The sequence below is a fragment of the Salvelinus fontinalis genome, chromosome 4, assembly GCF_029448725.1.
Source record: "Salvelinus fontinalis isolate EN_2023a chromosome 4, ASM2944872v1, whole genome shotgun sequence".
NCBI classification, from domain to species: domain Eukaryota; kingdom Metazoa; phylum Chordata; class Actinopteri; order Salmoniformes; family Salmonidae; genus Salvelinus; species Salvelinus fontinalis.
Window position 1 is genome coordinate 26,049,074 of NC_074668.1, and position 18,165 is coordinate 26,067,238.

The window sequence follows — 18,165 nt, forward strand, 5'->3', positions numbered from 1 at the left end:
ACACCAATAAGAAGAGACTTGCTTGGGCCAAGAAACACAAGCAATGGACATTAGACCAGTGGAAATCTGTCCTTTGGTCTGATGAGTCCAAATTTGAGACTTTTGGTTCCAACCGAGTAGCTGTAGGTGAACGGATGATCTCTGCATGTGTGGTTCCCGCAGTGAAGCATGGAGGTGGTGTGATGGTGCTTTGCTGGTGACACTGTCAGTGATTTATTTAGAACTCAAGGCCCACTTAACCAGCATGGCTACCACAGCATTCTGCAGCAATACGCCATCCCATCTGGTTTGCGCTTAGTGGGACTATCATTTGTTTTTCAACAGGACAATGATCCAACACACCTCCAGGCTGTGTAAGGGCTATTTGAACAAGGACAGTGATGGAGTGCTGCATCAGATTTCTTATTTTTTTGTATTTAACTAGGCAAGTCAGTTAAGAACAAATTCTTATTTTCAATGACGGCCTACTTCGGCCAAACCCAGATGACCAGGCTTCCAATCACCCAACCTCAACCCAATTGAAATGTTTGGGATGAGTTGGACCGCAGGGTGAAGGAAAAGCAGCAAACAAGTGCTCAGCATGTGGCAACTCCTTCAAGACTGTTGGAAAAGCATTCCAGGTGAAGCTGGATGAGAGAATGCCAAAAGTGTGCAAATCTGTCATCAAGGCAAAGGGTGGCTACTTTGAATCATCTAAAATATATTTTGATTTGTTTAACAATTTTTTGGTTACTACATGATTCCATGTGTTATTTCATAGTTGATGTCTTCACTATTATTATACAATGTAAAAAATAAAGAAAAACCCTTGAATGAGTAGGCGTGTCCAAACGTTTGACTGGTACTGTACATACATAGAAAATCAACAGTTGTGGGGAAAAAAGTGATGACGGCGCATAACTCATGAGTGTAAAATAAATGATTTAATATACAAGAGAAAACATGTGCAAAATATTCATGATCAGTATGCTTTGAGTATAATAAAACAGTGAAAGCCTGGCTTAAAGGAAAGAAAGAACACTGGCTACCCCAAGCCTCTTTCACCAAAACCATCTGGAACACGAGATTGCAGGCAATACTGTCTGCTCCATCTTACATACAAGGAACAGTCATCCGTGCCATTTTAGAGCTTAAAAAAAAGTGTTTGTTACAATATGATACATTTCATAACATGACCTTTAAGATTTTTTATTTCGAACACTTACATAGTTTACACAACATATTTATGTACATAAATATTTATATTTATGTATACACACATATATAGTATTACCTTAAATTTACATAGAAACGCAGACAAAAAAAAAAAAAGAACAGTGATCCACTTTAAAATGACAGCTGGTGAGGACTTGATGGGACACAAACACAGGACGTCATTCAACCAACCGTCATTGTCTGGTGTCAGGGGGTCAAAGGTGAGCAATGGTGGAGTTCAGTATGTCTGGCTTGCTCTTGGTGTTAGTGGCCTTGGAGAGGTCTCGCTGTGGACAGAGGTACAGAGATAAGCAAAGATATTCCCTTCCCACCCAACATCAACAGGCTAGTGTTCAGTTGGCACAAAATATAAAAAAATATTTACAAAACAGAGTATAATGGGGAGGTATGATCTAAATTAGAAAATGCAAATTTTCATGCAAAATATTTTGCTACAGCATATCCTAATGAACATGACCAAGGTGCCGTGGTAACAAATTGAGTAGCGACAAATAGCATTGGACACTACCTCAGTTTTCACTTCACAGTAAATAAACACAAATCTAAAAAATATGCAATTCTGGTAATTGCACATTTCCCAAATACATTTTGATTTAAAAAGGCAGAAACAACCACAGTGACAGCCAGAGAAAGACTGAAGACTGAAGGGTATTAGGAGTGTGGTTGTAAAAAGGTTACATCAGTAAATAGCGACACACAGCCCAGCCTGAGAGCCCTCAGAGGGTTTAGAAGGACACACTAACAAGAGAGGGTACACTACTGTTACCTGGGAACATATATCAGGGATGAAGCGTTTTAAAGAATGTATCTTAGTGGTTAATGACATGCATATATTTGGATACAGGAAGAATTATTTGATGTGTATGGTTTTAGTTTGGGCAATTCACACATTCAAACAAACCTTGATTGAACCGATTCGATTACTGTGTTGATTAAGCCCGTCTAAAAACAGAATACATTTATCAATTAGCCACAATTCTCCACTCAACCCCCCCCCCCCCCTCATGGCTAGACCGTGTGTTGCTGCATAGAATCAGTAAAATGTGGAAAATAAGACACAGAAAAAACACAAATTACCGCAAACTCGGAATAAGTGCTGGCGACAGAGTTAATGCTGAAGTTACGCTGAGGACTAGCCAGGGTTTTTAACCCACCGCTCTGAAGAGGGACTCCAAGTCCAGTCACCTGGCCCATGTTCTCCTTGTTGCGCTCCTGCAGTCCCGCAAGAGGGGGCTTACTGCGACCCGGGGTCCGTACCGATGGGACCTGGATGGGGGAAAACACAGAGAAAAGATGGATGAGAAGAAAAAGAAGCCTGGATTGCATTCCATTTCCCCATCACTTCAACAATGGTGAAACAGAGCATCAGTTTGTATTCCAAGCTTGGGAACAGAAAACGCAACAGATAGTTTGCTTTGAGTGAATGTCAGGGTTTGGCCAAAAATTAGCATGTTACCCATACCAAATGACTGGTCTAAATTGAGAAGTAATTCAATAGCGTCTAAGTATACTGAACAAAAATATAAATGCAACATGTAAAGTGTTGGTCCCATGTTTCATGAGCTGAAATAAAAAGATCCCAGAAATTGTCCATATGCACAAAAAGCTTATTTCTCTCAAAAAATTGTCACACAACACAATGCAATAGATGTCTCATGTTGAGGGAGTGTGCAATTGGCACGCTGACTGCAGGAATGTCCACCAGAGCTGTTGCCAGAGAATTTAATGTTAATTTCTCTACCATAAGCTGCCTCCAACGTCGTTTTAGAGAATATGGCAGTACGTCCAACCGGCCTAAGCAGACCACGTGTAACCACGCCAGCCCAGGACCTCCACATCCAGCTTCTTCACCAGGGTCTTGACTGGACTGCAGTTCGGCATCGAAATTGACTTCATTGGACAAATGCTCACCTTCTATGACCACTGGCACGTTGGAGAAGTGCTCTTCACGGATGAATCCCGGTTTCAACTGTACCGGGCAGATGGCAGGCAGTGTGTGTGTATGGCATCGTGTGGGTGTGTGTGTATGGCATCGTGTGGGCGAGCGGATTGCTGATGCCAATGTTGTGATCAGTGCACCATGGTGGAGGTGGGATTATGGTAATTGCAGGCATAAGCTACAGACAACGAAGACAATTGCATTTTATCGATGGCAATTTGAATGGAGAGATACTGTGACGATTGTCGTGACGATTGTCGTGCCATTCAGCTTGATAATGTTGCAAGAATCGGTACACAATTCCTGAAAGCTGAAAATGTCCCAGTTCTTCCATGGACTGCATACTTACCAGACATGTCACCCATTGAACATGATTGGGATGTTCTGGATCGACATGTACATCAGCGTGTTCCTGTTCCCATCAATATCCAGCAACTTCACACAGCCATTGAAGAGGAGTGGGACAACATTCCACAATCAACAGCCTGATCAACTCTATGCGAAAGAAATGTGTTGCATTGCATGAGGCAAATGGTGGTCACACCTGATACTGACTGTTTTTCTAGGGTGTTTGTGACCAACAGATGCATATCTATATTGCCAGTCATGTGAAATCCATAGACTACTGCCTAATTTATTTATTTAAATTGACTGATTTCCTTATATGAACTGTAACTCTGTAAAATCTTTGAAATGATTGTATTTATATATATTTTTTTCAGTGTAGTTAGTTGTTGTGCAAACATGCTGCATTGACCTTGTTGACTGACAGAGGGGGGCGGGAGGGTGAGTGACAGACAGTTCCGCCATAGGCTGAGCGCATGGTGCTGTTAGAGTTGGCACTAGAGAGGCTGGAGGTGGTGCCATTGAACTGGAGAGAACACACAAACAGAGAGTTAGTTAGTGATGCCAAAAGCTCATGTTATTAATGCGGAACTATATAAAACACAAGCCAGTGATTGTGTTAGCCTGGGTGTCCAGTCTTGTTTCTGCTTTAGCCACCTTTGACATAAAAATCTAGGCAGTCCAGAAACAGACTGGATACCCAGGCTAAGATTGGGCCACGCAATTGTTCCATGAGTATGAAGGCTAGAAAGAGCAGCAGCAAAGTTACTGGAGTGGTACCTTTCGTGCTTTGCTGGGGGTAGTTGTGCCAAGGAATCTCCTTTTGGTAGGCGTCCGGACAGCTGTCCCATACAGCATATCCACTTCAATCTGCTTGCTCTTTTTCAATTGCTGTTACAATAAAATATAGATCAAAGTATTGTAACAAAGTAAGCTTTTAGCTACACAGACCTAACCCTAACTTGAGACAAGTGTGTAACAAATGATGATAGGTCCAGTTTCCCAGATCCAAATGAAACCTAATCCTGGACTGAAAAACACTTCTTTGGTCATGCTTCTTAGTCCAGGACTAGGTTTGATCTGGGTCCAGGAAAGAGGACCAATACTGTATCTCTCAAGTTAGGATTCTGCCCTCAAATGAGTGGCCATGTCTTTACCCTCTCCAGTTTCTCATTCTCTTTCTCGATGCGGTGCAGCTCCCACTGCTCCTCTACAAACTGCAGGAACTTCTGTCCATTCACCAGGAACTCCCTGGCCTGCTCCTGCTCCCACACATCAATCTGAGCCTTCAGCTTCTTCTCAAGCTGGACAAATAAAACAACAATATCGGGATATAGCCAAGTGTTTTACAGTATAGTATGTGTTTATATAGCATAGCATTATGTACAGCTGGTAAAAAAAACTCAAAGCCTTGTCATGTTTGTATGTACAGTAGCTACCCCCTAACAAGGGAAGACTCCTGTCTTTTTCAAAAGGATTTACCTTGGGCAGGCTTTTGTGGAGCTCGGCTTTCTGTTTCTCCTCTTTGAGCAGATTCCCTCCTCTGTTGGTGAACCTGGAGGGGTCTGTGGCTTTTTTCTGTGGGGATAAAAAGGTAATGCCAAGGGTTAAAACCCCCTAAGGTTGATGTCTGCGCCTCCCTGGAAATCTAAATTAGCATTATACAAAAATCCAGACACACAAAAAGCATTTTTTTGTTGGTCAATTTAAGCTAGAGATGTTTTTTTTGTTGCATTGGATGTGTCTCAATCCACTGCATCCGCCTATGTAACACTTCCGCATTTGGGGTGAAAGGTGACAGAGCGGTGTTTGTCAGACCATGAGACATACTGAAAATTGGTCTTTGCACAAAATAGTCTGTAGTGTCCAAACGGTTTTGCCTACAAACTATCATGACCTCTCTTTGGAAACATTTTGCTCCTCGACCCCCACAAGCGTCTTGGGACTCGTCTGAAGTTGGTACAGACGATCTGCCAACTTCTGTCTATACCGTCCGAACAGTTTGGGCTACACACTAATACCCCTGTATAAAGGTGAGATTCTCCAAAACAAATACGTTGGTTGTTTTGTTCTAGGACACCCACAGGCCTCACAAGACTCGGCTGAATGTCCCTCGGTACCGGTTGACAGTTTTTTAATGAAAGTAGAGTACTAGTCAAAAGTTTGGACACACCTACTCATTCTTTTCTTTATTTTATTTTTTTACTATTTTCTACATTGTAGAATAATAGTGAAGCTATCAAAACGATGAGTGTAGTCTGGCCCAGGAGTGTGAAGGTGAACGGAAAGGCTCTGGAGCAACGAACCGCCCTTGCTGTCTCTCCAGGGCCGGTTCCCCTCTCTCCACTGGGATTCTCTGCCTCTAACCCTGTTACTGGGGCTGAGTCACTGGCTTGCTGGTGCTCTTTCATGCCGTCCCTAGGAGGGGTGCGTCACTTGAGTGGGTTGAGTTACTGACGTGAACTTCCTGTCTGGGTTGGCGCCCCCCCTTGGTTGTGCTGTGATGGAGACCTTTGTGGGCTATACTCGGCCTTGTCTCAGGATTGTAAGTTGGTGGTTGAGGATATCCCTCTAGTGGTGTGGGGGCTGTGCTTTGGCAGAGTGGGTGGGGTTATATCCTTCCTGTTTGGCCCTGTCCGGGGGTTTCTTCGGATGGGGCCACAGTGTCTCCTGACCGCTCCTGTCTCAGCCTCCAGTATTTATGCTGCAGTAGTTTATGTGTCGGGGGGCTAGGGTCAGTTGGTTATACCTGGAATACTTCTCCTGTCTTATCCAGTGTCCTGTGTGAATTTAAGTATGCTCTCTCTAATTCTCTCGTTCTCTCTTTCTCTCTGAGAACCTGAGCCCTAGGACCATACGTCAGGACTACCGGGCATGCTGACACCTTGCTGTCCCCAGTCCGCCCGGCCTTGCTGTTATTCCAGTTTCAACTGTTTCTGCCTGCGGTTACGAAACCCCTACCTGTCCCAGACCTGCTGTTTTCAACTCTTAATGATCGGCTATGAAAAGCCAACTGAGATTTATTCCTGATTATTATTTGACCATGCTTGTCATTTATGAACATTTTGAAAATCTTGGCTCTCTCTAATTTTCTCCTTCTCTCTTTCTCTCGGAGGACCTGAGCCCTAGGACCATACGTCGGGACTACCGGCCGTGGTGACTCCTTGCTGCCCCCAGTCCGCCTGGCCTTGCTGCTATTCCAGTTTCAACTCTTCTGCCTGCGGTTATGGAACCCCTACCTGTCCCAGACCTGCTGTTTTCAACTCTTAATGATCGGCTATGAAAAGCCAACTGAGATTTATTCCTGATTATTATTTGACCATGCTTGTCATTTATGAACATTTTGAAAATCTTGGCTCTCTCTAATTTTCTCCTTCTCTCTTTCTTTCTCTCGGAGGACCTGGGCCCTAGGACCATGCATCGGGACTGCCGCCCGTGGTGACTCCTTGCTGTCCCCAGTCCGCCTGGCCTTGCTGCTATTCCAGTTTCAGCTGTTCTGCCTGCGGTTATGGAACCGCCACCTGTCCCAGACCTGTTGTTTTTCAACTCTTAATGATCAGCTATGAAAAGCCAACTGAAAATTATTCATGATTATTATTTGACCATGCTTGTCACTTATGAACATTTTTGAACATCTTGGCATAGTTCTGTTATAATCTCCACCCGGCACAGCCAGAAGAGGACTGGCCACCCCTCATAGCCTGGTTCCTCTCTAGGTTTCTTCCTAGGTTTTGGCCTTTCTAGGGAGTTTTTCCTAGCCACCGTGCTTCTACACCTGCATTCTAGCTGTTTGGGGTTTTAGGCTGGGTTTCTGTACAGCACTTCGAGATATTATCTGATGTACGAAGGGCTATATAAAATAAAATTGATTGATTGATTGATGAAATAACACATATGGAATTATGTAGTAAAAAAAAAAAGTGTTAAATGTATTTTATATTTGAGATTCTTCAAAGTAGCCACTCTTTGCCTTGATGACAGCTTTGCACACTCTTGGCATTCTCTCAACCAGCTTCATGAGGTAGTCACCTGGAATGCATTTCAATTAACAGGTGTGTCTTGTTAAAAGTTCATGAATTTGAGCCAATCAGTTGTGTTGTGACATGGTAGGGGTGGTATACACAAGCAAACTGAAACTACAGTCCATCATTACTTTAAGACATGAAGGTCAGTCAATGCGGAAAATTTCAAGAACTTTTAAAGTTTCTTCAAGTGCTGTCGCAACAACCATCAAGCGCTATGATGAAACTGGCTCTAATGAGGACTTCCACAGGAAAGGAAGACCCAGAGTTAAGTTCATTAGAGTTAACTGCACCTCAGATTGCAGCCCAAATAAATGCTTCACAGAGTTCAAGTAACAGACACATCTCAACATCAACTGTTCACAGGAGACTGCGTGAATCAGGCCTTCATGGTCAAATTGCTGCAAAGAAACCACTACTCAAGGACACCAATAAGAAGAAGAGACTTGCTTGGGCCAAGAAACATGAGTAATGGACATGAGACCGGTGGAAATCTGGAGATCTGTCTTTTGGTCTGATGAGTCCAAATTTAAGATTTTTGGTTCCAACCGCCGTGTCTTTGTGAGACACAGAGTAGGTGAACGGATGATCTCCGAATGTGTGGTTCCCACCGTGAAGCATGGAGGTGGTGGTGTGATGGTGCTTTGCTGGTGACGTTGTCAGTAATTTATTTCGAATTCAAGGAACACTTAACCATTTTTTATTTATTTCACCAGGTAGGCTAGTTTTTTTTTTTTTTTACCTTTATTTAACTAGGCAAGTCAGTTAAGAACAAATTCTTATTTTCAATGACGGCCTAGGAACAGTGGGTTAACTGCCTGTTCAGGGGCAGAACGACAGATTTGTACCTTGTCAGCTCGGGGATTTGAACTTGCAACCTTCCGGTTACTAGTCCAACGCTCTAACCACTAGGCTACGCTGCCGCCCCAAAGTTGAGAACAAGTTCTCATTTGCAACTGCGACCTGGCCAAGATAAAGCATAGCAGTGTGAACAGACAACAACACAGAGTTACACATGGAGTAAACAATAGACAAGTCAATAACATGGTAGAAAAAAGAGAATCTATATACAATGTGTGCAAAAGGCATGAGGTAGGCAATAAATCGAATAATTACAATTTAGCAGATTAACACTGGAGTGATAAATCATCAGATGATCATGTGCAAGAAGAGATACTGGTGTGCAAAAGAGCAGAAAAGTAAATAAATAAAAGCAGTATGGGGGTGAGGTAGGTAAATTGGGTGGGTAGTTTACAGATGGACTATGTACAGCTGCAGCGATCGGTTAGCTGCTCGGATAGCAGATTTTTAAAGTTGTTGAGGGAGATAAAAGTCTCCAACTTAAGAGATTTTTGCAATTCGTTCCAGTCGCAGGCAGCAGAGAACTGGAAGGAAAGGCGTCCAAATGAGGTTTTGGCTTTAGGGATGATCAGTGAGATACACCTGCTGGAGCGCGTGCTACGGGTGGGTGTAGCCATCGTGACCAGTGAACTGAGATAATGCGGCACTTTGCCTAGCATAGCCTTGTAGATGACCTGGAGCCAGTGGGTCTGACGACGAACATGTAGTGAGGGCCAGCCGACTAGGGCATACAGGTCGCAGTGGTGGGTTGTATAAGGTGCTTTAGTAACAAAACGGATGGCACTGTGATAAACTGCATCCAGTTTGCTGAGTAGAGTATTGGAAGCTATTTTGTAGATGACATCGCCGAAGTCGAGGATCGGTAGGATAGTCAGTTTTACTAGGGTAAGTTTGGCGGCGTGAGTGAAGGAGGCTTTGTTCCGGAATAGAAAGCCGACTCTAGATTTGATTTTGGATTGGAGATGTTTGATATGAGTCTGGAAGGAGAGTTTGCAGTCTAGCCAGACACCTAGGTACTTATAGATGTCCACATATTCTAGGTCGGAACCGTCCAGGGTGGTGATGCTAGTCGGGCGTGCGGGTGCAGGCAGCGAACGGTTGAAAAGCATGCATTTGGTTTTACTAGCGTTTAAGAGCAGTTGGAGGCCACGGAAGGAGTGTTGTATGGCATTGAAACTCGTTTGGAGGTTAGATAGCACAGTGTCCAGGGAAGGGCCGGAAGTATACAGAATGGTGTCGTCTGCGTAGAGGTGGATCAGGGAATCGCCCGCAGCAAGAGCAACATCATTGATGTATACAGAGAAAAGAGTCGGCCCGAGAATTGAACCCTGTGGTACCCCCATAGAGACTGCCAGAGGACCGGACAACATACCCTCCAATTTGACACGCTGAACTCTGTCTGCAAAGTAGTTGGTGAACCAGGCAAGGCAGTCATTAGAAAAACCGAGGCTATTGAGTCTGCCGATAAGAATATGGTGATTGACAGAGTCGAAAGCCTTGGCCAGGTCGATGAAGACGGCTGCACAGTAATGTCTTTTATCGATGGCGGTTATGATATCGTTTAGTACCTTGAGCGTGGCTGAGGTGCACCCGTGACCGGCTCGGAAACCGGATTGCACAGCGGAGAAGGTACGGTGGGATTCGAGATGGTCAGTGATCTGTTTGTTGACTTGGCTTTCGAAGACCTTAGCTAGGCAGGGCAGGATGGATATAGGTCTGTAACAGTTTGGGTCCAGGGTGTCTCCCCCTTTGAAGAGGGGGATGACAGCGGCAGCTTTCCAATCCTTGGGGATCTCAGATGATACGAAGGAGAGGTTGAACAGGCTGGTAATAGGGTGTGCGACAATGGCAGCGGACAGTTTCAGAAATAGGGGGCCCATATTGTCAAGCCCAGCTGATTTGTATGGGTCCAGGTTTTCCAGCTCTTTCAGAACATCTGCTATCTGGATAAGGGTAAAGGAGAAGCTGGGGAGGCTTGGGCGAGTAGCAGCGGGGGGGGCGGGGCTGTTGGCCAAGGTTGGAGTCGCCAGGTGGAAGGCATGGCCAGCCATTGAGAAATGTTTGTTGAAGTTTTCGATTATCACGGACTTATCAGTGGTGACCGTGTTATCTAGCCTCAGTGCAGTGGGCAGCTGGGAGGAGGTGCTCTTGTTCTCCATGGACTTTACAGTATCCCAGAACTTTTTGGAGTTAGAGCTACAGGATGCAAATTTCTGCTTGAAAAAGCTGGCCTTTGCTTTCCTGACTGACTGCGTGTATTGGTTCCTGACTTCCCTGAACAGTTGCATATCACGGGGGCTCTTCGATGCTATTGCAGTTCGCCACAGGATGTTTTTGTGCTGGTCGAGGGCAGTCAGGTCTGGAGTGAACCAAGGGCTATATCTGTTCTTGGTTCTGCATTTTTTGAACGGAGCATGCTTGTCTAATATGGTGAGGAAGTAACTTTTAAAGAATGACCAGGCATCCTCAACTGACGGGATGAGGTCAATATCCTTCCAGGGTACCCGGGCCAGGTCGATTAGAAAGGCCTGCTCGCAGAAGTGTTTCAGGGAGCGTTTGACAGTGATGAGGGGTGGTCGTTTGACCGTGGACCCGTGGCGGATACAGGCAATGAGGCAGTGATCGCTGAGATCTTGATTGAAGACAGCAGAGGTCTATTTGGAGGGCAAGTTGGTCAGGATAATGTCTATTAGGGTGCCCATGTTTACGGATTTAGGGTTGTACCTGGTGGGTTCCTTGATGATTTGTGTGAGATTGAGGGCATCAAGCTTAGATTGTAGGACTGCCGGGGTGTTAAGCATATCCCAGTTTAGGTCAGCTAACAGAACAAACTCTGAAGCTAAATGGGGAGCGATCAATTCACAGATGGTGTCCAGGGCACAGCTGGGAGCTCAGGGGGGTCGGTAGCAGGCGGCAACAGTGAGAGACTTATTTCTGGAGAGATTAATTTTTAAAATTAGAAGTTCGAACTGTTTGGGCATAGACTTGGAAAGTATGACAGAACTTTGCAGGCTATCTCTGCAGTAGATTGCAACTCCTCCCCCTTTGGCAGTTCTATCTTGACGGAAAGTGTTATAGTTGGGTATGGAAATCTCAGAGTTTTTGGTGGCCTTCCTAAGCCAGGATTCAGACACGGCAAGGACATCAGGGTTGGCAGAGTGTGCTAAAGCGGTGAGTAAGGCAAACTTGGGGAGGAGGCTTCTGATGTTGACATGCATGAGGCCAAGGCTTTTTCGATCACAGAAGTCAACAAATGAGGGTGACTGGGGACATGCAGGGCCTGGGTTTACCTCCACATCACCCGAGGAACAGAGGAGTAGTATGATGAGGGTGCGGCTAAAGGCTATCAAAACTGGTCGCCTAGAGCGTTGGGGACAAGGAATAAAAGGAGCAGATTTATGGGCGTGGTAGAATAGATTCTGGGCATAATGTGCAGACCAGGGTATGGTGGGGCACGAGTACAGCGGAGGCAAGCCCAGGCACTGGGTGATGATAAGAGAGGTTGTATCTCTGGACATGCTGGTCTCAATGGGTGAGGTCACCGCATGTGTGGGGGGTGGGACAAAGGAGGTATCAGAGGTACGGAGAGTGGAACTACGGGGTCCATTGCAAACCAAAACAATGATAACTAGCCTGAACAACAGTATGTAAGGCATATTGATATTAGAGAGAGACATACAATAAGGCATAAAGTGATTGCAGGTCATGATTGGGAGAGCTAGCTAAAACAGCAGGTGAAATAACAGCAGCTAGTCAGCTAACACAGCAACAGAAGGTAAAAATGGCGACGACTGGGCAGAGAGGGTCGGATTAACTACACACAGATCCTGAGTTAAGGCACAGAGCCGACAGATAAAACACAAATAAACAGAATGGAGTACCGTGAATTAATGGACAGTCAAGCAGGCATCAGCTATGTAGCCAAGTGATCATAGTGTCCAGGGGGCAGCCGTAGATGGAGTAGTGAGGCCTCCACTAAGCTAGCACGCGTTTAAAGTTAGTAGCCCGGGGGGGTGGTCTGCTCAGACGGAGGCCGGTTGAGGGCACCGGTTGAGGGCACGTCTGCAAACCAGACGTGGTCGTGTCGACAGAGAATCCAAGCCGGATAGCGGTGGCGAAAGAGAGGTTGTGAATTGTAGAATTGTGTTTGCTAACTGGTGCTAGCTTCCTGGGTGCGCTAGCTGCAAGATAAGCTAGCAGTTAGCAGACCGGGGCAGGCAAGTTAGCCTTTGGGGGACGTCGCGATGGGGGGGGAAGTCTGTTTTTGCCTCTTCGTGCGGTGACGTCGATAGACCAGTCGTGGAATTAGTAGGGTTCCAGGTAGCTCTAGGTAGCTAACAGGCCTAGTAGGTTAGCAGAATGGGCCTTCAGCGGGCGTCACGCCTGAGAGACCTGTTGGAGTCCCCGGGCAGATTATGTCGGTATTCCAGTCGTAGAGGATAGGCGGGGTTCCGTGCTCCGTACCGGCAGTAAATGGGTCCGGGTCTTGTAGCCCAGGAGTGGGCTTCAGTGGTAGCACAGGAGCCCTAGCCAATTAGCTTCAGGCTAACCATCATGGCTACCACAGCATTCTCCAGCGATACGCCATCCCATCTGGTATACGCTTAGTGGGACCAGCATTTGTTTTTCAGCAGGACAATGGCCCAACACACCTCCAGATTGTGAGGGCTATTTGACCAAGGAGAGTGATGGAGTGCTGCATCAGATGACCTGACCTCCACAATCACCTGACCTCAACCCAATTGAGATGGTTTGGGATGAGTTGGACCGCAGAGTGAAGGAAAAGCAGCCAACATGTGCTCAGCATATCTGGGAACTCCTTCAAGACTGTTGGAAAAGCATTCCTTGTGAAACTGGTTGAGAGAATGCCAAGAGTGTGCAAAGCGGTCATCAAGGCAAAGGGTGGCTACTTTGAAGAATCTCAAATATATTTTTGTTTAACACTATTTTGGTTACTACACAATTCCACATGTTACTTCATAGTTATATATATACACACGTAAGAAAAAATATATAATAATAATAATAACAACAACAACAACAACTGCTTCCTGACCTTTCTTATATCTCTTAGACACTTCAGAACAACCTACTTTAGATTTTGGGGGGAACTTGCTGTTGTTCTATGTAGTGAATTTGTTATTTAATGCATTTGTATGGGCTAATAGCAGTAAGGCTCCCCAAAAAATTAGCAAGTCATTTGTACAAATATTGTTTTATAATTCAAAATTAAAATGTTATGTTATTTAACATCAAAATTGTTTGGATGAAACAGCCTAGGTAATTCAAAAATAAGCAATAAATGTTTTCTTAAAGTGAACTATCCCTTTAAAGCCCATTAAAAAAAAAGATGGATTGCACTTGTCTTTTCCTACTAGCACCAACTTTGCTGATAACGTCTTTATTGACAAAAATGTACGAACTACAACTGTGATATGTGGTTGTCTCACCTAGCTATTTTAAGATGAATGCACTAACTGCAAGTCGCTCTGGATGAGAGCGTCTGCTAAATGACTCAAATGTTTCCACGGTGCTTCTCCACTGCTAACCTCTAGTTCCAGGAAGAGTCTCCAGCTCTCCTCCCAGCGTTGAACCCCCTCAAACAGCTCCTTGTGTTCTTCATAGTGCTGCTTCAGCCTCAGGATCTCAGCTTCGTGCAGCCCCAACAGCTGCTCTGTAAAATCATCTGAAGGAGGGAAAAACAAATTATTAAATGTATTATTAAAATCAGTAAAGTCACATTGAAAAAAAATGTGCCTTTTGAAAAGGGAAAACTAAATGCATGGGTATGTGATGCACCGGGTATGGGATTAATAAGTTAACAATCATAAAACACATTGTTCACTAGAAAGAATTCTCGTGAGTCTTCATTCATTGATGGGTCTACCAAAGCTTGTGTTTTACCTGTAATCCAAACCCTGAAACCCAACTTACTGCTAAAATAGGGCACAAATGCCTGTTGCTGATCACTGCTGAAGAAGCATTTCTCCCAGAGCACTGCAATCTCTGAGCGGATGGCTTCAGTAACGTTTCGCATGTTCAGTCGTTTGAGCTCCATCAGTCGCCTGCCCTCTGCCTCTAACTGAGGTGTGAAAAAGAAGAGAGAACAATTTGGTTCTTTGATTCTAACATTTTCTTGATTAATAGACAGATCTTGTTTAGAAACAGCTTTAGAATGCCAGATAGACTACTGGAGACAATGGTGACTAGCCAGGGTACAAACCAGAGGTGCATACATACTACAAAGCAGGACCAATTAGATTTATAATTAAAAATAAAAAAATAAAATTATTTTAAAAACCACCATAAACAACTATTGACTCTCTGGTTCATTAAGAAAGCTAAACTTAGATATCTGTTTTAAGTTGTTGAGTCAATTAGACCAAGCCCATTTCAAGCTTATCTTTCAAAAATAAATAAAAACAGTTATTTCAGAATATTTAGGCAAGTAAGGGGCATGGTCAACATTTGCTCATTGGGCTTTGGTCAAAATAAGTGCACTAGAAAGGGATTAGGGTGCCTTTTGGTACATAAACTAAGAGTGTTCACTGACAGCATCCAGGTTCTTCTTCTTGGAGGCGACCATGTGCTCTGAGAAGAGCTCCCTCTCCTCCTGGGGCACCTGCAGTCTGTCCCACAGCTCCTGGATCTTCTCCCTGTGAGCCTCACACACCGCCTGGTTCTCTGCCTTCCTCTCCTCTAGCTAGACAGAACAACATAGACACGGGACGGTCAGTAAAGGAGCACTATGGAAATGGGCACGTTCCAGGACGTCTGTATTGTCTTTACATGGGGTGCGACTGCAATAAAGACCTGGAACACGGCCAATGACAGATATTAGCAACAAAATGCAAATGAAGATATTAACATGATCTATAGTGAAGTGATAATGAACTGATACAGTATTGTTGAAATGTAGAAATGTAATGCGTGTAGGTCGACTGGTTTTCTACTGTATTGTGGTGGTGAGCAGATCAACTTTGTTCATTCTGCACAGACATAGCAAAGTATCGCTCAAACTATCATCTGAAACATATTGGATTAGTTCCATTCTCACTTGGCCGAGGAGGAGTTTGAGTGAGGCGATGTTGTCTTTGGACAGGCAGAAGGCCTCCTGGTCTTCGCAGACGATGTCCTTCTCGAAGCTGGTCTCTGGCAGCTGGTCTAGGTCGTCCATGCACAGGACGATCTGCCTCTTGATGCCCACAAACTCAGCGTGCCGCCTCTCCTGGCCACGGACAGAGACATGCCGTTAGGGATCTCCTCAAATGTGTATATTAGTTTACATCAGTGTTTTCCCCCAATATTATTTTCTCTAAGTGAGGTGCAGAATCAATGGCCAACCTTTTTTGGCTTTACTACAACCAATTCAACTAATGATGACTCTAGATTAAAGACGGAGAGTAGTTGAATCAGCAAATAAGTGCCGAGCTGATGGCAGAACAAGCAGCAGCTCTCCAGGAGCAGGGTTGAAGTATGCACCATCATTCAAATAACATGTTTCCTTTCAAATCCTAAGAGTATTTGATTGAGCCTGCATGATGTATCACATGGGGTTTGCTCCTTTGTGACTATTCCATTAGTTCCATTGCACCAGGTAAGCACAATCAAGTGCAGCTACATTATATATATATTTTTTAAACAAATACTACTGGTATGTGAATCCAGGGTCTGCTTTTATTACAAATCCCTATCCACCTTCTCTGTGGTCTGGCTGGCGATGTGCTGGTGGAAGCTGTTCAGCTGCTCCAGGGAGGGCACGGCGTTAGGGTCGAGGGCGTAGGGGTCCGAACACAGAGTGTCACACAGGTCCTGGTCGCGCTCCGTCAAGGCCTTGAGCTGCTGCATCCTCTGGGTCCGCTCCTTCACCAACACCTCCACCTGGGTCCGGATCTCCTTCTCCTGTTGCAGCATGGTGACGCCCCGCTCCTCCTGGTGAGAGAAAAGGTATTGGGTGAAGTTGCCCCTAGACACTGTATTTCCCCCACTAATGGTTAAGGTGAGGATTGAGGAGGGGAAACTGATCCTAGATCTGTATCCAGGGAAGGCACCAGGGTTGGGGTTAATGCCATTTAAATTGGCCCTAACCCTGGAAGACTCAGGCAGAATATTTATCCAAAGAAATCTTCAAATTTCAAATGGACTTATCTAAGCAGTCTGGAATGGCCTCATTCCCTTCTTTTCCATAATAGCCCTTTTTTTCTCTCCATCCACTCATCTTAAGTCCATAAATCATCATAGTAAGCCGTACATGCTTTATCCTAGAAATATAATTACTAGAAAGGACAAAGCCAATCAGACCATGGCAATTTGAGTGGCACATTGATTTGAATCCCTGTCAACCAGTCATTATATTTCTATGCGTTATGTCATTTGCATACTAGTAAAACTTTGCAGACCTTGTTAGAAACTGTTAGGATGCTTACCTCAAATGGGGGTAGCTGCAGTTCCAAGCACAGCGTATCCAGTTGTTTGCGACAGGCTTCGATGCTGCTCAACAGTCTGGTCCTAAGAGACTCTTCCTCTGTTATCATCATGTCTAACAAACCCTGTGAGAGATGTGCAGAAATGACTAGTCAGTCCACATATAGGAAGGAATACATACTTGTGAATTAGCTACATATAGAAATCTCACATTTAGCAGACTAAATAGATGGGCATATGTGTGATGTAGCCTTAGCAACACACCCCTCAAAAGTAGGTTAGCTAGCTACTGTACTAGCTCTTCACCAGGGCGTCGAGCTGCACTGACGCCCTGGAGCAGACAGCAGGTGCACAGACAGGTGTCACGGCTTTGATAATGTTGTTTCTTGGAAAATAATTACACTATGTTTGAGTGTCAATTTGTTCTGACTCACCTTGATGTGATTCTTGACCACATTGGTTCTCTGTAGCCTCTGGTCTTCTGGTATTCCTATCTCTTCCCAGATGTCCTTCAGGTGGCAGAGAGCTTTATTCAGGCAAGCCACAGACTCGGCTGCGAGCACCTCACTGGAATGGGAAGGGGACATATATAAAAAGGTTTAATTTTTGGACTGGCATGACTAGTTAAAGTTACTTGACTTTGCTGGACTGCTGCAAGTTGCAACGACAAGGGGCAGCACTGCAGCAGTAACGTTAGTGTCAATGTCGTCCTGCTATTGTAATTTATCAGTCTCTGAATTGATAACACACAGCAGTCCATCCTTCATTCAGCTTTGCAGACACGCCCAGTCGTTAACTGTTAACGTTACAGTATAGTACAATCAAATATGTTATATCTGTGGTATTACAGACAGTAACGTAAGCTAACGTGCTCGCAGCCGAGTCTGTGAATGAATGACTGTCTTGCCTAACGTTAGTCATTCCTGGCAAATTGACATCTACCGTTTGCTAAAATGTTGATTTAGCTAGCAAACTCAATCTTCAGTAATCTTGCAGTTTTATTTCTAGATAGGTAACTAGTTGTAGCTAGGTATAACGTTAGTCACAAAACACTGCTGCTGTTAAGTTAGCTAGCTTGACATGTCAATTCTGCATGCCAAGTGCAATACTTTTTACAAATAACGTTACAATTCACTTGCCTCTTTCTCATCGTGAAGTCCCAGTAATTAATTCAGTTGTGTTGTAGCTTTCATCAAAACTTCTCATAAACCCTCAGATCTGTCCTTCAGCTTTGCCTGTGTTAAGTCAAGCCGTTTCTGTCCGATTCAAAAATATGCATCAAATTGCGGTCTTGTTTCTCATTGGTTGAGGACGGCCATTATGTCATCGTTTAGACATGGCGGTACCATGTGCACATGC

At 44.5% G+C, this 18,165-nt stretch overlaps 1 protein-coding gene across 5 annotated transcripts; it reads right to left on the minus strand.

The window, feature by feature from the left end:
- Window positions 1-901: 901 nt before the first annotated feature.
- Window positions 902-18,128, minus strand: prc1b (protein regulator of cytokinesis 1b). Of its 5 annotated transcripts, none has more exons than XM_055919485.1 (15): window positions 17,946-18,128; window positions 17,241-17,373; window positions 16,809-16,931; window positions 16,081-16,314; window positions 15,440-15,610; window positions 14,936-15,085; window positions 14,317-14,464; window positions 13,932-14,068; window positions 4,982-5,077; window positions 4,657-4,803; window positions 4,280-4,390; window positions 3,912-4,025; window positions 2,370-2,481; window positions 2,117-2,157; window positions 902-1,481 (listed from the first exon to the last, which is right to left on the minus strand). In XM_055919485.1, exons 1-15 carry the CDS (start codon window positions 17,954-17,956, stop codon window positions 1,410-1,412), a joined length of 1,800 nt encoding a protein of 599 aa, XP_055775460.1. In that variant the 5' UTR covers window positions 17,957-18,128; the 3' UTR covers window positions 902-1,409. The 5 variants fall into 5 exon arrangements, with proteins under 5 accessions (XP_055775460.1, XP_055775458.1, XP_055775461.1 ...); XM_055919483.1 differs by having other exon boundaries at window positions 2,293-2,481; XM_055919486.1 differs by lacking the exon at window positions 3,912-4,025 and having other exon boundaries at window positions 2,293-2,481.
- Between the last annotated feature and the right edge of the window lie 37 nt (window positions 18,129-18,165).

Coding starts and splice junctions, on each gene's coding strand:
- prc1b (XM_055919483.1), bottom strand. Junction 15,086..15,439: donor TCAAACTCCTCCTCGGCCAA/GTGAGAATGGAA, acceptor TGTTCTGTCTAG/CTAGAGGAGAGGAAGGCAGA. Junction 2,482..3,911: donor CCCCTCTGTCAGTCAACAAG/GTCAATGCAGCA, acceptor TCCCCCATCCAG/GTCCCATCGGTACGGACCCC.